Source organism: Chaetomium tenue (assembly GCF_020726465.1).
Source record: "Chaetomium tenue strain MPI-SDFR-AT-0079 chromosome Unknown F5144scaffold_2, whole genome shotgun sequence".
Classification (NCBI taxonomy): Eukaryota; Fungi; Ascomycota; class Sordariomycetes; order Sordariales; family Chaetomiaceae; genus Chaetomium; species Chaetomium tenue.
In genome coordinates this window covers 1,179,650-1,203,927 of record NW_027117330.1, presented here as the reverse complement: position 1 = coordinate 1,203,927, position 24,278 = coordinate 1,179,650, and the positions used below count along the sequence as shown (strand labels likewise).

The 24,278-nt window shown below is 57.2% G+C and overlaps 7 protein-coding genes across 7 annotated transcripts; 2 read left to right on the top strand and 5 right to left on the bottom strand.

Moving 5' to 3' along the window:
• Positions 1-3,375: 3,375 nt before the first annotated feature.
• Positions 3,376-5,130, bottom strand: F5144DRAFT_589962 (uncharacterized protein; the record flags this gene model as incomplete). The annotated part of the gene is made up of 4 exons (XM_066790107.1): positions 3,376-4,332; positions 4,417-4,659; positions 4,797-4,931; positions 4,987-5,130. The coding sequence occupies 4 exons, from the start codon at positions 5,128-5,130 to the stop codon at positions 3,376-3,378; spliced, it is 1,479 nt and encodes a 492-aa protein (XP_066646055.1).
• A 916-nt stretch (positions 5,131-6,046) lies between these two features.
• On the bottom strand, positions 6,047-8,855 carry F5144DRAFT_97185 (uncharacterized protein). The gene is made up of 3 exons (XM_066793605.1): positions 8,564-8,855; positions 8,336-8,479; positions 6,047-8,274 (listed from the first exon to the last, which is right to left on the bottom strand). Exons 1-3 carry the CDS (start codon positions 8,620-8,622, stop codon positions 6,531-6,533), a joined length of 1,947 nt encoding a protein of 648 aa, XP_066646054.1. The 5' UTR covers positions 8,623-8,855; the 3' UTR covers positions 6,047-6,530.
• A 3,159-nt stretch (positions 8,856-12,014) lies between these two features.
• F5144DRAFT_589960 (WD40-repeat-containing domain protein) lies at positions 12,015-14,448 on the bottom strand (the record flags this gene model as incomplete). Its single annotated transcript, XM_066790106.1, has 8 exons — positions 12,015-12,085; positions 12,143-12,218; positions 12,313-12,537; positions 12,652-12,940; positions 13,026-13,176; positions 13,315-13,396; positions 13,661-14,214; positions 14,271-14,448. The coding sequence occupies 8 exons, from the start codon at positions 14,446-14,448 to the stop codon at positions 12,015-12,017; spliced, it is 1,626 nt and encodes a 541-aa protein (XP_066646053.1).
• Positions 14,449-15,471: 1,023 nt separating this feature from the next.
• Positions 15,472-17,900, top strand: F5144DRAFT_96948 (EF hand associated-domain-containing protein). The gene is made up of 2 exons (XM_066793604.1): positions 15,472-15,619; positions 15,678-17,900. Exons 1-2 carry the CDS (start codon positions 15,601-15,603, stop codon positions 17,549-17,551), a joined length of 1,893 nt encoding a protein of 630 aa, XP_066646052.1. The 5' UTR covers positions 15,472-15,600; the 3' UTR covers positions 17,552-17,900.
• F5144DRAFT_96945 (mRNA capping enzyme-domain-containing protein) lies at positions 17,901-20,025 on the bottom strand. The gene has a single exon (XM_066793603.1). The coding sequence runs from the start codon at positions 19,711-19,713 to the stop codon at positions 18,250-18,252; it is 1,464 nt and encodes a 487-aa protein (XP_066646051.1). The 5' UTR covers positions 19,714-20,025; the 3' UTR covers positions 17,901-18,249.
• Positions 20,026-20,241: 216 nt separating this feature from the next.
• F5144DRAFT_96758 (26S proteasome subunit RPN7-domain-containing protein) lies at positions 20,242-22,078 on the top strand. The gene is made up of 3 exons (XM_066793602.1): positions 20,242-20,800; positions 20,857-21,671; positions 21,755-22,078. The coding sequence occupies exons 1-3, from the start codon at positions 20,342-20,344 to the stop codon at positions 21,951-21,953; spliced, it is 1,473 nt and encodes a 490-aa protein (XP_066646050.1). The 5' UTR covers positions 20,242-20,341; the 3' UTR covers positions 21,954-22,078.
• Positions 22,079-22,530: 452 nt separating this feature from the next.
• Positions 22,531-24,053, bottom strand: F5144DRAFT_599184 (pyridoxal phosphate-dependent transferase; the record flags this gene model as incomplete). The annotated part of the gene is made up of 2 exons (XM_066790992.1): positions 22,531-23,582; positions 23,648-24,053. 2 exons carry the CDS (start codon positions 24,051-24,053, stop codon positions 22,531-22,533), a joined length of 1,458 nt encoding a protein of 485 aa, XP_066646049.1.
• Positions 24,054-24,278: the final 225 nt, after the last annotated feature.

Genomic DNA, 24,278 nt, shown 5'->3' with positions numbered 1-24,278 from the left:
ACCCAAGCTTCGGGAGGTCACTCCGGTACAAGGGGTCGGGGGAGGGCCGACAGCAGGGCTATTCCCGAGGGAGGCTAGCCGGCCGAGTCCATAGATGAGTCCGGGTGGAAGTGAACTCCCTCCCTTCCGATGCTTGGCCTACAAGCGCCTCAGACGCCAACCACCTGTCCACAGCCTGCGATAACAGGGATGCAGCGCGGAAAGAAGGGCAGTCGCGGATAACCATCGGGAACGGCTAACTTCCACCGGGAACGCAATCCCACACACGCCTTCGGCAAGGCTGGACGAGGCTCGGGTACAACGTTCGACTGGTACACGGCGCGCAGCTCTGCAGGGTACATTGCCGGCGACTTACATAAATGTCGAGTCTCTCGACCACTCCTGATGTCGTGTCACCCCCCCCCAACTTCTCTTCCCCTGCGCATGCCAACGGAACTTGGTTGGCTTTGACGTATCCCACGCTTCATTCCAGCCCCAAAACCCACCCCCGCCTTTTCTCTCCCCCCGACCTGGCCGGATTGGAGGTTCCCCGTCATCATCTTTTATTTGACACTCATTCATTCCCTCCCCCCCCCCCCCCCGTCCGCCCCGATTCTCGGGGGACTCGACGAAAATTGGCCTTCGGATCCCAATATCTGGTCCGCGCACGCCAAGTCGCACAAGGGCTTGCCAGGCAGGCCCGCGGGACCGGTGTGATTACCATTGGCTTGGGAGAGCTCCGGGCGGCAGCGAAAAGATACACATACCCGATGCAGACCTTCTATAATGATGTGGCTTCCCACCTCTTGTCCCGTTGGTAATCTCCTACTTCTTCCGGGAGGGCGGGTTGGGCGGGCTGGGGGGCAGGGCTACGTGTTGCGGTTGGGGTTTGCGGTTTGCGGAGAGGGTGGTGGGGGGGGAGAGAGGGGAGGGTGGGATGGATGCGATGCGATGGTGGGTGGGTGGGCTTGACCCCAAATCTTGGGGCTTACCATGCACGCCGTTTTTCATGCGTCCCCTCCCCTCTTTCTGCCACGCGGTTCTTAACTTGTTCTTTAAGACCCTTTATTTGTTCTTTTGGGTGGGGGAGGAGGGCTATTCGGCGAGCCTCCTTTTCCTGTCAACCACATGCATAGTCATGCCCGTCGCAGCACGTCACACCATGCTGACTCGGTTCGAGTGTTAGGAACTAGAGGAGAGATGCTGTCGAAGGGGTGCATACAGACGAACCGGGCGGTCTAGACTCAGGTCAGCAAAGGAAGACAGCCCTGTTAGCTGACTGGTCGCCCCTGATACCACCGGCTACAAGTGCCGGCTCGCTTCCTTCTGGTGTTGTCAGTCCCATCGACCACCAATTGTAACCAATGCCCCCCCGGTTGCCGACTCCCTCACAGGGCAATTGTAAAACAAATGACAGCACAGCTGCGATGTTAGATGACTCTCAGAAACCACGTGGCATGCGCCTGTGTCTCAGCAGTGGTGGGACCCCTGATTCAGAAGAAAGCAAGGCGAACCGTCAGCCACGGCTGGCGCCGAGTTCCATTGCCCAGCTGGCATGCTCGTTTATGAAGGCGCTGTCAAAACCGACGGACCCAACCTCGGCCTCTTCCCCGGTCCCGAACAGCTTCAATCCTACCATTTCCCGCCCCAGTGCCAGCTATCCCCGGGCCCCGACGGAGGAGCCCCCCCCCCTTAACGATACCGTTCCCTTTCCCCGGCCTGCCTAGCTGACAAGACCGGGAGTGGTTTCGTGTGGCTTGAGCTCGGACCAGTAGTTTCCGTGTGCCCCTGCAGCGATCGTTCTCTGTGGTAACCTCCATCACACGCGGCTATGCCTAAGTCTCTCACCGATTTTCCAGGACTCAACCGCCCCCATTTCAGGATGGTGTATTTAAGTCTCAAGGATGCCGGTGGCCGCCACTCTGCCTACCAAAACCGTGGACTATTGAGTTATTGTCTAGAACGTACGACGAGAAGAATGGAGCCCGGCCCGAAAGCACTGGACCAAGCTTGTGTTGCGTCCCTCACACTCAACATGGCACCTCGAGATCTGCTTTCATGGCACTGTTGCAGACGACCGGCACCCAATCTTTGGAAGACGGCCAAAGCGACGAAAGGATTTGCAGACCCTCTGCCGCTGTATTGACTCTCGCCAAATACGACTTCTGGATGACACAGTGGCCGAGGCTATCCTGAGGTTTGATCCTGCTCCGCAGGGGACCAAGCTGCTTTATAAGACCGGGACACAACACCGACATGGAAAAAACAAGTACACCTTTGTCACCGACTGTCTTTGGGTTCATACCCGGGCAGACCCGCTTCGGGCACGATTCCTGGATTTCTATGGCAGTAATCATACCGACGAGGGAGCTATTTGAAATCAAGAATGCAGACGAGCTTGACGGCCACTCTGTTTACAAAGTATTTCTCCACGGCGACGAGACGCTATACGTTTACAAGGAGATTAAGCGACCGCGCCACGTCCCCCCGGATATGGAGGTACTGGAACAGGAGTTACAAAACTTGGAGCTATTCCGTCCGCGGCACCAAATTCAACATCGCCAAGTTAGCCGTGACCGTTGTTCCGCAAAACCTATACCAAACAACCCAAACCGGCCAAGAGAGCAACTCCAATGCCCTACGCGGAATCCTCCTTGCACGCTCGAAACCATACTAGAGTCCCCATATCCCGGGATTAATGCGCACTGGCGCCAGTAGCCCTGTTAGATCGCGTCGGTCCTTACCGAAATGCACCAACACGGGCTATTGGGTTGTTGGCTCGGACTGCCCTTCTCCCGCCTTTTGGTATTCATCCTAGTAAACCTAGCCGGAAGCCCGCCATCTGCTCTCCTTTCCGAAAGCGAGATCAGCGGGCTTGCTAACCGTTCGGGTAGCAAAATAGTGTGATTGTAGGAGGCATGTATGTATGTACGGCCTATCACACTAGACACACCCGCCTTGTAAATGGCATCGCCGGGAAGGTTCTGGAAGGGATGACCGGGCAGCTCGTAGCCTTACTTTATACACGGGGACGGACATAGTGTCAGGGGTAGAGCCCTCCACACTCACTTACCGCACTCTGCGTTAACCAGTTCCTCAAGAGGGAACTATGATATGATTCACCTGCAGGATACGGTGGGCTCTCTATCACTGATCCAAAGACACACAAGCGCTATCCGCTGTTCAAGACATCCACATCCACCACGCACTCGCCAAGAATGATAAGAAGCCAAACAGAGCATGTATTTATTTCTCCAGCTCGCCTCGCCACATTAAGGGGGTATGAAGTTTGCTACCAAACAAATATAAGAAGCAAAAGATATAGCCCGCCACACCAACTTCAACCAGCAACAACAACAACAAAACCACCCAACTCATCTAAATCCTCCCCACCCATTACGCCTTCTCCTCCTTCCCCACCGCCGCCTTCTCAGCCGGAGCAGCAGCGGGAGCAGCAGCAGCAGGGACATCCACACTGGCCTTCTTATCGACCGACGCACCCGTCGCCGACACAGGCGTAGCCGCACCACTGGCCACAACAGGCGACGCCACCGCAACGGGGCTCGCGACGGTCTCACCCCCCGTGATGCCCGTCTCCTGGGGCGAGGGCGGAACGCTACCGGCAGGAACAGCCACGACCGGCTTAGGCTTCTCGGACGACCCGGAGCCGCCGGACGCAGAGGCGGCAGCCAGGCTCATGCTGCCGGCGGGGCTGGTGGGGCTGGTGGGGCTGGACAGGGCGGAGGCGGAGGCGGGCCCCGTGGCGCCGGCGGCGCCGCGGATGACGTTGAACCACTTCTCGGCCTCGGCGGGGGAGTGGGCCTTGAAGGCGAGCTCCGAGGTGCCGGCGAGGCGGCCGCCCATGCCGCCGGAGCGGTCCTTGCCCTTGACGTTGAACTTGTCGCCGCTGGGGGCGCCGATGACGGCGTCGGGGAGGTAGATGGACAGTTCCGGGACGGGGTCGCGCCGCACGTTGTCGTCGTCTTTGAACTCGTGCAGGAACTTGCAGGGGGTGATGACGTAGTAGCCTGTTGTGTAGCCCCAGGAGAGTTTGTTGCGGCTCTTGCGTTCGAGTGAGCCCTCGAGGAGTGGTTTGGTCGATGGGTGGCCGATGTTGGGGAATTGGATGGCCTCCACCGTGCGGGGTGGGTCCGATGCGTTGATGAGCTTGTCCGCTGACCGCTTGACGAACGCCTTCCACTCGAAGTCGAGCGGCACGCTCTGCGCCGCCCCGAGCATGTCCTGGTGCAGCGCCTGCACCTTGAGCGCCTGCCCGCCCGTGAAACCCGTGAATGTCTCCATGGCCTGGTGCAACACCTGGATGATGTGGCGCTCGAAGGCCTCAAAGTTGGTCTGTACCGCGACGAGGTCGTTGTGCTGGTTGTTCTCCTCGATCACCTGCTTAGAGAGGCGATGCACCACGCCGCGCGAGAGGACGTACGGGTCTTCCGAGGGGTTGTGCTTGCCACCGGTGGCTTCGAACGAGGCCGTGTGCTGGCCGAGCAGCTCGATGTGCTTCTGGGTGGTGTTGCGCGCCTTCTCGACCTCCTTGGCGCTCTTCTCGGCGCCGTGGGCCAGCTCCTTAGCCTTGTGCTTGATCTCCTTATGCAAGCGCTCGACGATCGGGAGGGCTGAGCCCTTGATGTTCTTCTCGGTTTCGAGGTTGGTGTTGATGAGGGCCTGGGTGTTGACACGCATGTTCTCGAAGAAGCCCGCGACACCGCCGAGGCTCTGGTCGAAGTGCTGCCCCTCCCTAAGGGGCTTCGAGATGGTCTGGTCCCGGGTCAGTAGGGGCCCGCGAGAGCGTCGAGATGGACCGAATGCACCTTCAACACCCGCTCATACTCCTTCGCCTGGGCCTTGTGGATCTTTTCCACAGCCTCCATGTACTCCTCCAGATAGACGACGGCATGTTTCCACGCCTGCAACCTCTCGGTGAGGAGGCCGGCGGTCTAATTGTACGTCAGATACAGCCCAAAACGGTCCCTCTCACTCAATCACACCTACGGTGTTCGGATCGGTTTCGGGAACAGCCTCGTCGCTAGCTATGCTGGCCATCGTCGTCTGCCTCGATGGGGCGGCCGAGACCTGGGGGGACGCCATGTCTGCGGATTTCCGTTTATCTCTGCGAATACTAGTAAACCGCTTCATTGTGTAAGTAAGTGAATTTTTCAAGATTCCAACTAGTTTGGTGGTGCGGTCTTGGTGTTTTGGGTATCTATGCAATACCCAACTCGAGCAGCAACAATCAAGGGGCAAAAAAAGTAGTTCGTCCCAAGAGGAGGTCGCGATCGAACTTACTTTAACTAGACTTATTCAACCAATGCTAATCAATGAGGTCATACAATTCGAAACACACCAAAAACAAACACCCAAAGCAGGTTGGGCAGAACAACAATCCAATAATCAGTTAGCACCTTTTAAGCACCATACGGACGATGTTCGGCGACCCAGCTCGATCGATTGGGGGGGAACAACCAGATCCGAGAGAAGCACCGCTGTCGTTGGGCCACGCCAAGCACCCGCGCTGAACCCCTCTCAACCCGCACACTTTGGGCTCTGGGCCAGTCGAAAGCCCCGCTAAAAAGTTAGTGCCAAGGCCATCTTCAACCCTTGTCCCATCACAGCAATCCCTGAGACGATCAACATTGGCCAGCATCAGGGCATGACGTAACAACAGCCGGGACAGCAGCGGGACCCCAAGACCATGTCCAGCTGGCAAAGCGTCGCTCCGCGGGAAGCTGTGTTGTGAGACGGGGTCTCGAACTGTTAGTCCGTCGTCGGAGATGTCGCGAAGAGATGGACTTGTGCTCGTTGTTTTAAGCTGAGGCGACGGAGTTGTTATTTTGTTTTTTCAAGGTCTTGCTTGCAATGACGTCGATGGCTATTTCGGCAAAAGCAAGGGTCTCAGCAACAACACCATCAACCCCCTGAAACCATACTTGTATGTAGTGATCGGTGATCAAATCATGGTGGGCGGCCTCAACCTCGACGGCGTTTCGAAACCCTCGGATCTCACCATGCAGTTAACCAGCCAGCCAGCCACCCAAGAGTAGCAAGGTACCTCAATGTACCTCTACCCCTTCTCAGCTTACTCGGGCTGTGCGGCTTGGTCCTGTAGGTAAAGGGCACCCTCGCATTCAACCACTCGTGTGCGACGCTGTGATGTGTTGGTAGGAGCGAAGATGATGTAAACCTCTATTAGGACGTGCCCGCCGACCGGGTTTGTTATGGGGTATCAAGGAAAATACTAAGGAGAAAAAGAACAGAGCGAAAACCATCCTACCCGCCAGTACCAAAGCCCACCGTATCCCGTCCCTTCTTTTTTTCGTGTCCCCGTTACCAGTCTAAGAGCCCATCAACCGAAGGAAACCCAACCTAAAAGCCACCGTCGACCCCCAAGAAAACTCCGGTCATGCTATGTCATGTGAAACAAAAGAAAGGGAAAAAAAGAAACAGTACAACTAATAATACACACCGACACGTGGCTGTTGACTAGCGCCGTCTAATCAGCCGCTCCCCCGAAGGAGCTGAGGACGGTCCGCTCCACCCTACCCATTATGTGCCTGAAGCAAGTGTAGTCGGCGTCCCTCATCCCCTTCTCCAACAATGCTGCGGACGGTTTGAAGCAAACCGGACGAGAACTGTCGCCGATGGGACATAGTTGGCCTGCGGTTCGTACCCGGCGGGCTGGGCTCCCTTGAGGCGGGCGCGGTAACCGGGGCCGAGGCCGGAGCCGGTGCCGGTCCCAGGGTGGGGACTGGTTCCCGTATGGCTCCGAGGGTGGGCTCTAAACTGTCGGCTATTGGTGTGATCGGCGTTAGCCGAGGGGTGCCCGGTGGCGAGCTTGGTGCGCTCAGCGCCGCTTCGTAGTCTGGGAGCCCAAACACTTCCGAGACCAATGGCCTGACGGGAGTCCTGACAGCAGTCTGGTAACTAGGTACTTTGGACAGTTCCGTGATCTCGGGGAAGTCGAGGTGCTCGGGGGGCGTGTTGGATCCCGAGTGCCCGTCGTTGCTGTTGTGCCGAGTGAGCGGCGTTGACGCTGGGGGTGATCCCTGGGCTTCGTCGCCGGGGTGCGGCGAACTGTCATTCCTCCACGCCGCCCCCGCCCCAGAAAGGTTCGAGTTCCAGGACATGTTCCTATGGCGCTCCTCCAAGGACATGTTGTGCAGCCTATGCGCAAGCAGGTCCGGTTGGATTGCCGCACCCTGGAGCAGCGCTGGGAGGTTGTCGGTCGACCCTGCCCTCGAATGACCACGGAAAGGGCTACTAACCCCTGACCGGCCGCCAATGGGCGAGTTGAGGCTGATAGGGTCGATATCGTCATACAACTGGTCTAGGCGATGGTGTTCGTAAGCTGGCGGCGCGATAGCACCCACTTCTCGGGACGTGCCGGTGGGTAGTTGTCGTACGAGGTCGCCGTTTTCGTCCAGCGGCATGTTGGGCGAGATGAATATCGACACGGGCAACGTCGCACGCAGTTCTGAAACGTGGCCGTCAGGGTTATTGAGCGCCACCACGAGCTTCAACTTGTGCCGGATCTTGATCCCCTTGGCGTTCACGTCCTGGAGACACTTGGTCAACTTCTTAGGCAAGTTCAGGGATGTGTTGACCACCCAGCCCTCCTGGCCCTCCCAGCCTTCGGAGCCGCTATCCTGTATCACATCTTGCCAGTGCTCCTCCCTCGTGACCGATATTGTCCACGAATCAATCGTCCTCTCCTTTTTGTGCTCCCTCACATTATGGCTCGGCGTCGAGTGCAGAATGATGTCGTGGATCTCGACCAAATGGATCTTGATGTCGCCGAGTTCGAGACCTTTGAGCAACGGGGTAAACCTCATCTCCACCGGAATGCAGCTGCCGAAAACGACTGCCTTTTGTGGCACAATGATTGAGTAGTCGATTTTATTGGGCCAGATGTTCTCGATGCTCATGGCGTGGAGAAATTCGAGTGCCGATGCTTCCAGGGTTCGGATCACGCGCAGTTGCTTGTACGCATGGATGTCGTGCACCAGCTTGCCCCGTGCTACCGTCGCTTTGAGCTTGTACCTGATGCCTGCCTCACGCAAACCCTCGACACTCTCGGTGGTATCCCCCTTGAGCAACAGCTCGAACGGCCATTCGTAGTTTCCAGGCGGGAGTGTGACGCCCTTGGTCTGCACCCGGGAGCTGTCGGTTGGGTCTGGCGCACCTATCCCTTCGAACGGGGCCCATCGATGGTCGAGAAACGGCACAGTCTTGTCGACCTTGTGGGTAGATATCCCCGTGGCTGTTACTTTCGCGTCGGTCCAGCTGCAGAAATATTAGCATTTTCTGGGAGATGTTCTTTGTTCAAGCAAACACAGCAACGTACGTGTAATGAGCAGTCCCTATTAGCTTTAAATGGATGTCTTCAAGCCTGAGTGGCGAGGACAGGCAAAGCACGACTGTGCCTTTGAGTAGTTGGCCCGAGGCCTCATGGTCGTTGCCCCGAAACACAATAAAATCGTTTTCGAGCCTGTCGTTGATACATTTCACATGGTCAGCAAGTGAACGGAGCCACATACTGGCAGCCAGCCGTACAAATAACTCTACTACTTACCGGATCTCGAAGAGGGTGTATCTCCCGGTCACCGCAGTGAAGGGATTAAAGGACCGCATGGTCTAGGTCGTAGGTGGGGGGTCGTGGTGATGATGGTGGCGATAATTCGACGAGTAGGAAGAGAGAGGGGGGGTCCACGGGGGACCTAAGGGATACTTGGTTCATATGTAAAAAAAAGGTAGGAGTGTGCGTGATTGCGGGATGCACGGGCTGAAGAGAGAAAATTGTTGATCCAGAGGGACGGGAACCGTCAAGGTGGCGTGGCATGGCATGTGCAGGGTTCCCACGGCAAGCGAGGCCCAGCCCATGCTTGCCTTCCCATGCCACCCATCGGATAAGCAAGGATGCTCTGGGCATTACGAGATGGGCCACAATTAATAGATGCTCACCGCCCGGTACTTCCGGTACTGCGGGCAGTGTGCTAGTGACTTTGCTGCGTCCCCGAGGAACTTGGTAACCCCGCGGCGCGGTGCCAGGCGTACCAGGCAACGCAGCAAAGAGACAACCGAAGCGGCTGAGAGGCGGGATGCTACACGACGCCCCAACTTGTAACTTAGCGCTTGGAATGGTGTCTTCGCCAACACCGAGCACTCGAATATACGCAATACTTGGGTTGCTCATCGTGCCCAGGTCGTTAGTCACACTTCACAAGTCACTTGGCGGGAAAGTGGGGGCGTCTGCCGGAAACGAAGTTCAACAAAGCAAAGTAAGAGGAAAAATAAGAAAAAAATGAGAAAAAAACAGCCAGCCCCACCAAAGGCAGCTTTGGCGGTGGGGTATCAGTCGAGCGATTCAGCGTGGGGTTTCATTTTTGGATCTGCTTGTCGCAAAGGCAGGGCTGTGGTGCAGTTGGGGGCTCCGATTGGGCAATTCACCAGCTTGGCCGCTGACGGAAACACTCAAGGCCAACGGGCTCAGCAGCATGGAGGGGCACAGCAAACAACATTGCGCAACGCGTTCCTGATACTTTTCAGCTTTGATGCGTATCCGGTATCGTGAACAGTTGGCAAATCCTGAGTATGGGGGCCGGGAAAAGCACCTCTAGGTAATACATAAGAACATGGAAGTTAGGTACCGGGCTGATGTTGAGACTGATGATTGCTCATTTGGGCGCAGTTTTATGATTCGTTTTGGGTTGGGTTTGGTTCAGGCCAGGGTCCAGGAACACATCCGGCCCCACTTAAAAAGTCTAGAAGGCTGCCAGACTTGGGTGATCGATCAGTCATCACTTCCAATCTTTCCCATCCGATCTTATCACTCAATTACCGGCTTTTGTTCATCCGGATGGACTTAAACGCCCCTCCCAGGTTCGGACGACCGTATGGGCCTCTCTAAATTCCCTATCAGACGTCAAAATCTTTTCATGAACCTGACAATCAGCGATCCACTGGAAAGCGGACACGGGCAGTGTCCAGGGGGTTGGACTGCCGAACGAACTTTGCAAAGGAGTCCGCAAATGCGACCGTGATCCACCAACTTCAAAGCCAAAAAGCAGCAAAATCGAGCAAATCTGCATTGTTTTGGTGGATACCCGCCGAACCTGACACAAGGCTTATCAGGATGATCGCCGGTAGATGCCGAGTTCCCGTCGCCTTCCCGTCGCCAGTGATCCGCTGAACAAGTGGTAATTCCCGGTGCTTGCCACATATTGCCGTCACACAGACATCATAGAACTCTGGATGCCGTCAACACCATCGAGGGGGGCTACGCGCTGTCCCCTTTCAAACGGGATTATACAATCCCAGAGTCCTGCACTCATTGGTCTGGGAACCTGTTTTGGAACCCGCCGATATCTGTATCATGGTATCACTCACATCACCGATCCCGCACTCCGACAATCGGATACTGCCCCAGCCACGGCCATTGGTTCGTTCACCTCGCTCACGCTCGTCATCGCGAGGGCCTGGAACGGGCCCCGATATCAAGAGAAAAACCCCTCTTTGACTCACCGCAAGACAAAGCTGGGATCGGACCCGGTTGGTTGTCAACCTTGAAACACGTTGGCGAATTGCGCCATATTCGCCTAAAAAAATCTCACATTTTCTTTTCGGTCCCATCCTCCCGCTTCATGTGACGGCAGGGCACCATCAAATGTCAACGGTGAAGTGGTGTCGTCAACTTTTTCGGAAAGCGTCCGGCATCCCTTGCATATCGTGGTCCACCAGGGTGCCGTTGAACTCGGGAGGTGCATGCACACCATCTCGACCCATGCCATATACCGCATAACCACCTTGATATACATACTTATCGCACTGGGTCCACAAAATCGTCAAACATGTCGCGCACACCTCCAGCCCTATCGGAATCCGACCGAGCAACTCGGCTTTCTCCCGCAAAACCGAGCCGAGGGAGGCCAAAACAAAACACACCAGCAACATGACCTTTCCCCCAGTGCATGTGCTAGTTACCTAAGTCGTTACTCGACGCCAACAGACACGCACACAGACCGACTCGGTCTCGGCCCTCGGGTGTTCAGTACCCGAGGAGTCGTCCCAAAGCCCATGCAGGCACCGTACCACACATGCTCGGCAGCCGTGCAACGCAATCTGAATCCCTGTAGCTGGGCTGCATATGCAGGCTCGGCAGGACAAGCAGTTCGGCCGAGCCAAGAGAGCAAGGGTGAGTGAAGTTGAGACATGACAACCCTGAAATACCTGATACCCGCCAGCCAACAACAACGCCCAACGCCGGTTCGTGCCATCATGGTGTGTTTTGGTGAAAACGATGACTCAGGAAACATGCCACCGTCCCGCTTTCCCGCCGACTGTGGCCTCTGCCGTGTTGGCGAGCGATTGAACGGCGTGACGTGACTGGCTCGGCGGTGCTGGTGGTGATGGCGATGGATCACATTATGCCGCCGGCTTGCGCACCTTGTGGTACGCGGCGGTGGGAGAAAAATGTGAGGAGTGATGGCATTGTCTCATCCAATCATCCGTTCATGACGGTGATGCATTTATCTCGTCTGTAGTAAATACGGCGATTAGAGGCAACATGGGCGGGCCCAACTGATCACAATCATGTCTCGGATAAATGAAGTTTGCGCTCCAAGTAACGGGCAAAACAAGGAAGCAATATCAACCCAACCGACAGTAGCCGTGAGGTGGAAAGTTTACTCGACGAACCTGAATGCGGGAAAGGGCTTGTGCTATGGGCCGACCCGTTACCTGGTAGTTCCCACTCCGTCTGCCGGAGCGATGGTACCTAGGGACAACCATGACCCGGCTGTCGAGCCCCATAGCGCAGCAGTCTCGTTACACCGCCGAGTGGGAAATGAAGACCAAGTCGCCGCTGACTGTGAATATATTCAGTACGGTAAGTAGACGACGCTCGGCCTCAGTCACCCCTCCCCCAATCCAAGACGCTGCAGATATCCTACTCCTAGCACTTATCCAACCACCTATCCAATCCCGATGCAGCATGTCGACGACTATCAAAAACTCCATACCAAGAATTAAACATCCTCTTTCTTCTCCTCCAACTGCTGCGCCAGCTCCGACGGCCTCGTCCAAGTCCGAATATGCCCTGCATTACCGCGTTAGCTCAGTCCCCCTCCCCCCACTGTTCACCCAGGATACATACCAGTCTTGCAACTTGTGATAATCGCATCAGGCGTAAATCCCAACCAGCACAGCACATCATCATCCACGGTTTTGCTCTATCCCAGATCACCTAATATCAGCACCATCCAAAAACACTACCCAACAGCCACCCCCCAACAAGAAGCGGGAAGAAACGAAGAACAAACATACCAAAACCGGCGGCAACGTCGCCGTGGTCGCCCTAGGCGCAACAGGATGCGGCAGGACCTTCTCCTTCTCGCCATCCGCGGGCACGACGCCCGCCGACGAGAGATTTGAATCGGACCGCAACCTCCCGCTGCCGCTCGTCCCCGCCGTCGCAGCCGTCTCCGCGCGGTGCAGCAGCGGGATGGCGCCCGGGCGCGACGAGATGGACCCCCGCTGTCGGACCGAAGCCTGTTCGTTCGTTGGCTCACACCGTCAGCAAACAACCACCTTCCGGCTTGGCCCAACCAGCCCCACAAAACCCAACACCCAAGACGAACAAGGAGAGAGAGAAAGTTCACATACCGCCCTCGGCCGATGCAGCATGCCCACACTAAAATCCCACAAACAGATCCTGCCATCCTCACCCACGCTGCCAAAACGGTAGTTGCGCTCGTCGCAGCGCCAGGGGTCGAAGGCGACCGACGTGACCCACGAGTGGTGGCCCTGGCAGCGGGCGACGAGCGCGGGGGCCTCGGACGGGCACCAGATGGAGATGAGGTCGTCCTGCCCGCCCGTGACCACGTATTTGCCGTCGGGAGACCAGCACACGCAGCTGAGGCCGCCGTAGTAGGCGTAGTGGAGGTCGAGGAGTCTGGTTTGGGGGGGGGTTGGTGGTGAGTTGGTTGGTTGTGGTTGGGGTTGGGTGAGGTTGGGGGGTGGGGGGAGGGGATACGGACTCTTCTTTGAGGTAATCTATGATTCTGAGGGTGCCGTCCTCGGATACCACGGCTAGGTGTTGGCTGTCTGGGGAGAAGGCGAAGGCGTTGATGCGATGGTTGGAGAGTTTCCATACCGACACCGGGTTGAGCTTTTGGTTTTTCGAATGGACTGACTTGTGGACATAGATTTGCGACGTGTAGCACACCTTGCCAGTACCGTTGGTCTCTGCGCTGGACCGGGGATTACCCTCGCTCTCCAGGGTGAAGACACTGTCCTCCTTCTCCTTGTCGTATACTACTAACGTGCCGTCCATGTGGGCAGCGAGGAAGAGGTTCTCGGACCCCGGGATCCACTCGATTTGCGACACAGGAGTGCCGTTGATGGCAGACTATGGACGTTAGCCTTTCGTTGGGCTTGCGGATTGAAGCGCATACATTTTTATTCAGCCTCGTGTACCGTTGTGTGATGGGCTCCCACCAGATGACTTCGCCGGTGGAGAAACCCATGACCACGTCAATATGCGACGGGCTCTTGGTCAGCTTATTAACATCATGGCACAGGCAATGAGCCCTGGTAAACAGAATTTTAGTCAAGTACTCGGCCTGGAAACAGTCAACATGCGCGCCTCTATTCAGACCCTCGGACTTCTCACCTTCGCCGGAGAAGACAGGTCCAGCCATTGGAAGGCGCGGTTGATGTTCGCAAAGCCAAACAAGCCATCTCGTGCCCGTTCTTGCAGACGTTTTGGCAACGTCTCATGGTTGATCACTCTCGAGATGAAAGACGAGTTGCTCTTGGTCATGTTGTTCTTGGGCTTGCGGCGCTTGCTTGGATCTTTCTGGACTACCGGCGCGAGGAGAGTGTTGCCCTCGCCAAACGCCGGCGTGTTGGTGTTCGCTCTGGCCAGCGGAGGGGCCTCGGTAGAACTGATACGGCCGGCATCACTGCTGCTCTCGCGCACATCGGTCGACGACTGGCTCTCGTCCTGGTTCTCCTGTATGCTCCCCTGTGCGCCATCGGATCGCGAACTCGTTCGGTAGACGGCAGGTGACTGCGGGTTGACATCGAGGTTTAATAGGGTAAGCCGGGTGCCGGCGGTCGCGGGCTGGGGAGCTGTCGCGAGGGGATTCGGATTGACCAACGGGGCTTCGGAGGGGTGTGGTGGAGGGGTCGCAAGGTGCAGATCATCCTTTAACACATACAACCCTGGTAGAGTTAGGGCCGGGCTAACAATGCAGTTCTGTGATTTATGGGAATCATACCCTCGCCGACTAGGAACTGGTACTCGGGCCCCGAAGGGTTACTGAGGACGTTGTTTGTCTCGATCATCGGCATTGGTGTGCCCGCGGGGAGGCCATTGTATCCTGTGCCCGACGGGTACCTCGGCGGGGGTGGAAGAACACTACGAGAAATCAAAGCCGTCAGCCACCGCCGGGCCATGGCTCAAACCGTCCCAAGGAAGTCGCAGCCATTCTCTTTGATCCCATTTCAATTCTTACAACATGGTAGCTGCGGGGTGTCGGCAGCTATGCAACCTGCCAAGACGGTTGAATGATTCGGTCAGACAGCAAGGAACTTTGTGCTAGGAAGGGGTGTCGTTGAGTAACATGAGTGTATACAGATATAGGTATGTCGTGCGGGTTGACGTTGAATGTCGCAGACATCGCCGGTTCCATACGCTCCGCAGCAACCGACGAGCCGTTTGACGGCGCGTTGTAACATCGAATGATCCGGATTAGGAGCCAAGGGACATGCGACAGGGGAATGCATCCTGGGAGCTGGCCTGTCCAGGATCGACGGTACGGCGGGGACAGTGTGGGGTAGTTAGTTTGCGGGACATTGACTTGCCTGAGCTCGCCTCATGTCAAATGAACAGGAGACCGCTTATGAGCACTTCCACAACCACTCCCAGAGACGGACATAATTTAGGTGCTAGGGGTGCTCGACCTTCTCATGGCCCCCCAAACACCGGCGGTGTGATGAAGTCCCCTCCTCATGGAAGCTGAACATTGGTGGGAGCCAGACCATACGAAGCATTGGATGCTCAGACATGCATCATAAGCACAGTGTGAAATGTTGGATGAAGTCCATTTGTGTACAACTTTTGAGGTGGCGGATCAGATGTCGGTGTTCAAGCTCGGATGCATCCAATAACAGTTCAAACATACTTCCTAGTTGCCGCCATTCGCCTAATGATATATAGTATCGTATCAATTGCATTGTTCAATCCCGGGGTAGGTTGTTGCTTATTGGGGCCATCACGTTCACTACACCGTATACACACAGTACGAAGTATGGGCGTGGGGGAGAGCCCAATGCAACCTGCAGCATGAGCTGTTTGAGGGCGTCAAGCTGCGGGGCTTCAGGAGCTAACATCCGAAAAAGGACGCCAGCTGGCGACCTGAACTCATCATCGAAGTCTATCAACCCGCAAGGCGAGCTATGATTTGATCCAACCCACGTTTACCGCCTTGATTGTTCGCCCTCCGCAAATTTGATTTATTCGCTTGTCCACTGCTAGCTTCTCCCCAATCTCGGTTTCCAGAACCATGGCATCACCTTGAGGAAGAACAGGAGCAACGAGAAGACTGAATGCCCACAATGACTACAGGTACGACGAACCCCTCGGTTTCTCCCCCCAACCTGCAAATTTAGCTGACCGGCCGTAGCCGTTAGGATTTGCGTCTGCGGCGACGAGGGGACGGGCAAATCAAGCCTCATCGCCTCGCTCGTAAAGGACTCCTTCGTCTCCAACAAGATCCAAACCGTTCTGCCCCAGGTCACCATTCCCCCAACCACCGGCACCCCCGAAAATGTCGTCACCACCATCGTCGATACATCCGCCCGCCCCCAAGACCGAACAACTCTGCGCAAGGAGATCCGAAAATGCAACGTGATCCTGCTGGTCTACGCGGACCACTACAGCTACGAACGCGTGGCCCTGTTCTGGATGCCCTACTTCCGCTCGCTCGGGGTCAACGTCCCAGTCGTGCTGTGCGCCAACAAGTCGGATCTCGCAGGGTCAGGAAGCACACCACAGGTGGTCGAGGAAGAGATGCTGCCGGTCATGGCCGAGTTTAGAGAAATCGACTCTTGCATCCGCACGAGCGCCAAGGAGCAACATAACGTCATCGAGGTCTTCTACCTGTGCCAAAAAGCCGTCACCCACCCGATTGCACCGCTGTACGACCACAAGGAAGGGCAGTTGAAGCCCGCATGTATGGCTGCGTTGAAAAGGGTCTTCTACCTATGCGACAAGGACCAAGACGGCTATCTGAACGACCAGGAGATGCACGATTTCCAGGTCAAGTCGTTCGGCAAGCCCTTGTCTCCCACCGAATTAGACAACATCAAGGCGGCCGTTAACAAGGTGGCCCCGACGTCCAATACCGAGAACGGCCTTGACTTGTACGCATTTTTGCAGCTGAACAAACTGTACGCGGAAAAGGGACGCCACGAGACGATATGGATTATCCTCAGGAAACACCATTACACAGACAGCCTGAGCCTAGAGGACGGCTTTCTTCGTCCTCGGTTCGAAGTGCCAGACTACGCCTCGGCAGAACTCAGCCCAGCAGGGTACCGCTTCTTTATGGATTTATTCTTGACGTTCGACAAGGACAGCGATGGCGGACTCAACGATCAGGAACTCGCGGCGTTGTTTGCGCCCACCCCTGGGTTACCACACTCCTGGATGGAAACATCATTCCCCTCATCCACTGTCCGGAACGAGGCCGGTCACATCACACTACAGGGGTGGCTCGCGCAATGGAGCATGACAACCTTCCTGGAACCCAAGACTACCCTCGAATACCTTGCTTATCTCGGATTTGAGGGACCTAACGCGTGGGACTCGACAACCGCCGCCCTCAAGGTAACCAAGCCGCGAAAGCGGAGGCGCAGGCCGGGCCGCGTCGAGCGCAACGTCGTCCTCTGCTACCTCATCGGCTCCGCCGGGTCCGGCAAGTCCTCGCTCCTCGACGCCTTCCTCAACCGCCCCTTCGACTCGCTCTACCACCCAACCATCAAACCCCGCCGCGCCGTCAACAGCGTCGAGCTGCACGGTGGCAAGCAGTGCTACCTGATCCTCGAAGAGCTGGGCGAGCTGGAGCCTGCCATCCTCGAAAACCAAGCCAAGCTCGACGCATGCGACCTGATCTGCTACGCGTACGACTCGTCGGAGCCGGACTCCTTCACGCACGTGGTGGAGCTGCGCAAGCGGTACCCGCAGCTCGACGAGCTGCCCGCCATCTACACGGCGCTCAAGGCCGACCGCGACAAGACCACCCAGCGCAGCGAGCTACAGCCCGACGCCTACACCGCCGCCCTCAACATGTCCGCCCCGCTGCACGTCAGCGTCACCTGGCACAGCATCAGCGAGCTGTTTGTCGCCTTCGCCGAGGCCGCTACTAATCCCAGCACCGCCTTCCCTAAGTCGGAGGAGCCGCCCGACCACACCAGCCTGTACATGGCGCTCGGAGCTACGTCCTGCGCAGCGCTGGCCGTGTTTATGATCTGGCGGCGCTCGACGAGCTCTATGTAGGGTGTAGGGCGTCGAGCGAGGTGGTGGGCTTGAGGAGTGGGGAGGCCGCAGAGAAAGAGGCCAGACAGGGACGTGAAGGTGAAGTTCGGTCAGACTACAGGTTACAGGAGAGGAAGAGAGGTGCATTCGGCGGAGTCTTTATTATTTATTTACTGTTTGGATTGGTCGGGTGGACGGGTTTTGTTAAAGAGGGCTGTTGCTTTTCGGTTGATATCTTTTCGCAGATATCTGGCCCGCAGACCTCCCCGGGCCGTCTGGGAGGTCGGAGGGGGAATATGATACCCACAGGCTTTCTTTCCTCTTTAACCTGTAGTAAGCGGAGTGTTTTTAGTGTCTAATCGTACTTGTAATACCCGTTGAGCCCGCTCGGCCATCACCTGTTGCTCGGGGAGACTTCATGGAGGAGCAAGTTGTCTGGCATACCGAGCACCAGAACGGAAAAGTACGGTGCTTTTTTCATTTGAATTGTGGAGGATCCTCGCCGATCGAAAGGCTCCAAAGCAGCCCCCTAAGGTATATATAATACGGTGTGACGGGCGGAACTCTCTTCGAACTCCGGCCCGTTTTCATATCGAGCACCTTCTCCTCTCCCAAGAATAGGGCCCCGAAACCAAGCACCACGTTCAATCCGCACTTTCCTTGAAAGCCCAAGAAAAGAACCGGATGAGAAACTTGCCAGAGTATGAACCTCCAAAGGCCTATACCCGATAGAAACAAAACGCCACATAAAACCCAGCCGCCTCCATCTCCTCCTCACTAACCAGCAGCTTGCCCGACGAGCGGTCCCGCACGCCCATGCGCTCGCTCAGGGCGCCCAGCTCGCGGTCGTCCTTCTCCGTCTCCCACACCTCGGCGAACGGCTTGTGGTACTGTAGCTCCAGATTATAGTCCTCGGCCAGCGCGCGGAAGGCCTCCCACGGCACCACGTACTCGGGCACCTCCTCGACGGCCTCGTGCAGGAAGAAGTTGTACTTCCACCCGAAGGGCGGGCGGAATATCCCGTCGGACGGGGTCGGGCCCGGGAAGCGCACCCGGTAAATGTCGTTGCCCCATGAGGCTGTCTCTTCGGCCTCGCCCTCCTCTTTTTCTTCTTCTGCCTCGCCTTCTTCAAGTTCGCCGTCGTCTTTTGGTGAGGAGGGTTCGGGTGTGGCGTTGGACGGGGCTAGTTCGGATGCCGGTTTCTCGGTTGAGGTGGTGGCAGCGGCCTTGGCTTTCTTCTCTTCCATGCGCTTGTTGAAGGCAACGACTTTGCTGGTGATGACATCCGAGTTGGGGATGGTTCCGATGAAGCGCCCGCCTTTGCGCAGGGCTCCAGACACGTTCTTGAGCATCTGCCGGGCTTTCTCTTCGGTCTCGAAGGCGTAGTGCATGCAGAACATCATGCTGACGACGTCAAACCCGCGATTGCTGCTGACGCTTGAACCCGAAAACCCGACTTGTCGCACAATGTCGATGTCGCCAATCGTCTCGGCGTAGCAATCCTTGACGTGGAAGCGAGAGTCAAAGATACGGGCAGGGCGCCGGTGGCCGCCCCTGCCGCCTCGCCCGCCCCCACGGTTGGACATGCTCCGGTATCTTTCCCGTGCCTGATCAATTGATACTTCCGCCGGGTCTAGGCCAACGTACAAATCCACCGTTTGCGGCGCCTGCTGCCACTTGAACAGATCCCCGCCCTTGCCGCACCCAATGTCCAACACAAGCAGCTTATTCCCAGAGCTGATTCCCTGCTCCATCGCGCCGGGCGCGTGATCCTCATCAGGTGAGAATTTCTGAATGATGCAGCTCTTAACCCAATTGTTGAACGACCTCAAGCCCTTGATCCGGCTGTCTGTCTTGCGCCACTCGCGACCGCGCTCGGGGACCGCGTTGTAGTGCGCGCGCACCACGTCGTTGATGCCTGACCGCTGCCTCGCCTCTTCTGCCGCCGCCTGTTGTTGGGCATGTCGTTCGCGTTCGAGGGCGCGCTGCCGGATCTGCTCGCGCTCGGCGTCGGTGATGCGGGCGCGCTGGCCGGGCCGCTTAAGCTTGCGCGGGGGGTCACCCGCGGCGCTCGCGTTACCGCTGCCGCCTGGTGAGGCGGATCGTTGTCGCTTTTTGGCGGGGGCTAGTTTCTTCGCGTCAAAAGGCTGCGGCAGGTCATCGTTGTCATGATCGCCGGCCATGGCGGTCGTCAAGGTGCCGCCGGCGTGGTTGTCTAATTTCTGCTTATATTTTCGCCAACTTCCGAGGGAAAATGTGAAAGGCGCTTGCCAATTGTAATGCGCAATTCGAAATATTTAAAAGGGAAAAGTTGGAACCGGGAGAAAGTATTATTAGAATTCGTTTTTTTGTTCTGCTTTGTTGGATTGTAACAGGAGTTGAAGAATCGAGAACTGGAAGGTGAGACGGGACTTGTGGGCCTTCCAGCTCGCAGCGGTGTTCGCTGGTGCTGGCTCTGGCCCCGCCTCAGCGCTGCCGTAACGAATCAGAGTCCGTCACTACAGCCCGCATTGGCAGTGACGCGAGCTCTGGCAGCCTTGCGGATCTCGCTGAGCCAACGACTCTTGGGAGAGCTGACCCAAGCTTCCCGCCTTCCCTTGGAACTTGCATCTGCACCACAATAATATCAAGACAGCCTCAACCCCGGAACCGACTCGGCCGACCAAATACCACTGGGTCTATTCAGTTAACCTCGGCGACATTTTGAACCCAAACAAACAAGTGGCTGCCGACCTGAGAGCTGCTCCCATCGGCCACTTCCCCTCATAACCACATCCCACTTCCCATACCCCACACGTCCACGCCTACACGATGGGCTCCGATCCGCAATACGCGAAATGGCCTCTTCTGCCGCTGGCCCAGCATGTTTTCTGTCTCACCAACCCAGACGCCCCCAAGACAGCCCAACAGGCGGCCGCCAAGCAGGTCCAGGATGCCATCTCGGAGCACAAGATGGCACCCTTCTATCGCTTCCTCGCACACCCGATAGACGGCGTTCTCAACGGGGTCGGTGAGGGTGGTTCAAGTGCCCCAGGGAAGCCGACAAGCAGGAAGAGCAGTCTTGTTGGGATGATCGCGAACAGGGGCTCCACCGGCAGCATAAACCTGCCTTGGGACGAGGCCCTGTACCAGTCGTTGCAGGCCGATAATGATAAAGAGCTGGAACAGTTTCAAAAAGAGGAAGATGACGCTGTGGAGCAAGCCGGTGAGACGGAGATCCAGGCTGCGCGGGGCAAGAGAGCCGAGTTCTGGGCCAGGGTGGGCGACAAGGTGCGCAGGCCAAAATACATGATACAGAACCCGAGTTAACCGTTGTCATCTTACAGGACAAAGCCATCGCGGCATACGAAGATGTCTTCGAGAATACGGGCATTCTAGGCACTAAAATCGACCTTGTCCTCGCCATCATCCGCATGGGCCTCTTCTACGGCGACAAGCACCTCGTCAAGAAGCACGTCGAGCGCGCCAAGGCGCTGGTAGAGAGCGGTGGTGACTGGGACCGACGGAACCGCCTCAAGGCCTACGAGGGCTTGTATCTATTGACGGCCCGCAGCTACAACCTCGCGGCCCCGCTCCTGCTTGACAGTCTGTCGACCTTTACCTCGTACGAGCTCTGCAGCTACAGCAACCTGGTCATCTACGCGGTGCTCGCGGGCTCCGTCTCACTCAAGCGCGTCGATTTCAAGTCCAAGGTCGTTGACGCCCCCGAAATCAGGGCGATTCTGGGCGATGGTGAGGATAAGTTGCTCGCACTGACCGGTGCTATTTCCGCGGGGCCGGGCGTCGACGCCGAGATGCAGGACGCCAGTGCGACTCCCTCGACTGCTAAGATCACGGCCGTGAACCTCACCACCCTGGGGACCAGCGTCGAGCAGCCCGAGGCGGAGATGGCGGTCGACTTCGGCCCGCTCGCGCAACTCGTGAGCAGCCTGTACAACGGCCGGTATAAGCTCTTCTTCCAGGCGTTGGCGCTCGTTGAGGAGCAATTCCTCACACAGGACCGTTACCTGCACGAGCACAAGGGCTGGTTCATCCGCGAGATGCGCCTCCGTGCCTACCAGCAGCTGCTGCAGAGCTACCGCGTGGTCGGGCTCGACAGCATGGCCAACGATTTTGGAGTGACGGTGGACTTTTTGGACCGGTAAGCCGCCCCTGTCTTTCCCTAGGCCATCAATGGCAACGCCTATGCGTGGCAGTCATATGCTAACATTCTTATCCCACCAGCGATCTCGCCAAGTTCATCGCCGCCGGCCGCATTCCCTGTACCATTGACCGCGTCGCGGGCCACGGCGTCATCGAGACGAACCGACCTGACGACAAGAACAAGCAGTACCAGGACGTGGTGCGCCAGGGCGACCAGCTGATCACCAAGCTGCAAAAGTACGGACAGGCGGTCCGGTTGAGAGGGAGTGAGAGGGCGTAGGTGGGAAGGAATCACTGGCGGGGAGTTGTAGATACATGACAATCAAAACAAGCACGACCAATGCCAAGAGGACGGGAGCTCGCTCGTCGCCGATAAATGACCATACCCAAGGAGAGTTGAGAGCGTTGATTGTATGATACCTAACTAGGAGAGTAAAACGATGCTTCTCCGAGAGATGATCTGCGAATGCAGGCAAGAATCCATCCTCTCCTGACCTATCTTGGTGCCCAAACGTGAAACCAGCGTCCTAATGGCAGAATTCAAGACGTGCTCGCAACCAAAACAAGACAGGCAACCCAAAACTGAGCGGACAGAACAAAGGTCTCTTTCTCTCCTTGTCCGCAGCACAACCCAGCCCGACGGTCATCTAAAACCTAAACCAAGGCACGCAATGCAATGCTATGCAATGCTCCGTTTATCAAAAAGAATACTACGCCGTAATTCTTCTTTCTTTTTTGAGGTCCAACCAACCAAGCGACTAACCAACCAACACAAACAAACGCCTTGCTTCATCCAAGCACATACACTCCCATCCTTTCCCCCTTTCCCCTTTTTCCAAACCGCACCCCCACCAAACTCAACGGTACTTCTCCATAAACTCAGCATGGAACTTGACAATGCTGCCAACCCACTCCGTCCCCGGCGCGAGGAACGTGGTCCGGAAATGCAGGGTGCCCTCCTTCTGACCAAACCCGGACCCCGGCACGACACACACACCCGTGGCCTCGAGCAAGCGCATGCAGTAGAACTCATCCGGGGTGCGGCCCTCGGCGGCAGCGGCCTCCGCCGCCTTGGCCGACAGGGTGATGGTGGGGAAGAGGTACATGGAGCCCTGCGGGGCGCCGCACTCGACGCCCTCCATCTGGGCAAAGGCCTTGTGCAGGGCGGTGGCGCGCTCGCGCAGGCCGCCAAAGATGCCGTCGTACTCGGCGGCGTAGAGCTCGTGGGAGGGTTCGCCGGGGCGGGGCGGGTTGACCATGAGCTCGACGAGGCACTGGCCGATGACGGGGGCGCAGAGCATGATGGAGACGAACTTGTAGATCTCGGCCTGCACGAGCGGGTCGAAGCCGACGAGCTCGAAGTAGCCGCCGCGGTGGCCGCACTCGCCCGTCATGCCCTTGGAGACGGAGTGGAGGGAGGCGAGCTCGACGGCGTCGTAGGCGCCGGGTTGCTCGCGCTGGAGCTGCCGCAGCATGCGCTTGAAGCTGATGAACTCGCCGACGAAGACGTTGGTCTGGTAGACCTCGTCGGCGAGGATCACGAGGCGCTTCTCGCGGGCGAATTCGATGACGGCGCGGATGTCTTCCTCGGAAAGCGAGGCGCCCGTCGGGTTGCCCGGGTTGATGATGACGATGGCACGCACGTCGATGCCTTCGGCCTCGGCCTTCTCGTGGGCCGCCTTGATGGTGGCCAGGTCGGTGCCCCAGTTCTTGTGCTCGTCCAGGAGGTACGGCACACAAGCAGCGTTCAGGACCGAGAGGGAGGCGGTGTACAGGGGGTACTGGGGGATGGGGACGAGAATGCCAGACTTCTCATTGGCGCAGATGACGTGCAGGAGGGTGTTGACACCCGAGGAAGCACCAGCCGAGAGGTAGATATCGGCCTGGTTGGCGGGGAAGCCATCACGCCCTGTAGTTGAATTAGTCCCGTTCTAGTTGAGCAACTTTCATATGAGGCATAAAAAATCTACTCACTCTCAAGGAAGTCGGCGATGCTCTGACGGATGGCGGGAACGCCGTTGCTGGCACTGTAGGCACCTACAGAGCCAACTGCGGCAAGGAGCTTCTTGGCCCGCTCCAGCACGTCAGGCTTATAGCCCAGGTGGTTCACCAACACATCGCTCTTCTCGAGCAGGGTCGGGTTCTCGAGGATGCTGAGGACCTGACGGAAGAAGGTGATGGGCTTTTGGTCGAGCTGCTGCGGGTTGCCGATGTTGGCCGAGATGACCTGCTTAAAGGGGAGATCGGTCGCTCCGTTTTGCAGGGCAGCGCGGTACTCCTCTGACTTGACGGCCAGCTCACCACGCACGGCGTACTTGGCCGACACGATGTGCTGGTTGATGTTGTCAATGTTGAGCCGTCGGCCCGAGTTGGACGCCATGGTGCGTTGTTGCCGAGACGGTATACTACTGAAGACGGGCGAAAATCCGCGGCTTGAACGATTCGGCAGCGGGACGTTAGAGTAGGATAGCGGGGCTGCAACGGTAGGGCCGGAAAGGGCTGCGGGAAGAAGAGTGGATTGTTAGAAAAATAGGTATAACGGAGCCAGGGAGGTGTGTGTTGTAGTGAGTCGAGCCAAGTTCCACGGCCGAGGTTGAGGGGTTAC

Bases quoted from the DNA above. Each gene is read 5' to 3' on its own strand.
- F5144DRAFT_97185 (XM_066793605.1), bottom strand. From the start codon at position 8,622: ATGCGGTCCTTTAATCCCTTCACTGCGGTGACCGGGAGATACACCCTC. The intron at 8,480-8,563 runs GTAAGTAGTAGA...TATCAACGACAG, and splicing joins TACACCCTCTTCGAGATCCG to GCTCGAAAACGATTTTATTG. The intron at 8,275-8,335 runs GTACGTTGCTGT...ATATTTCTGCAG, and splicing joins ATAGGGACTGCTCATTACAC to CTGGACCGACGCGAAAGTAA.
- F5144DRAFT_96945 (XM_066793603.1), bottom strand. From the start codon at position 19,713: ATGGCCGGCGATCATGACAACGATGACCTGCCGCAGCCTTTTGACGCG.
- F5144DRAFT_96758 (XM_066793602.1), top strand. From the start codon at position 20,342: ATGGGCTCCGATCCGCAATACGCGAAATGGCCTCTTCTGCCGCTGGCC. The intron at 20,801-20,856 runs GTGCGCAGGCCA...GTCATCTTACAG, and splicing joins GGGCCAGGGTGGGCGACAAG to GACAAAGCCATCGCGGCATA. The intron at 21,672-21,754 runs GTAAGCCGCCCC...TTATCCCACCAG, and splicing joins ACGGTGGACTTTTTGGACCG to CGATCTCGCCAAGTTCATCG.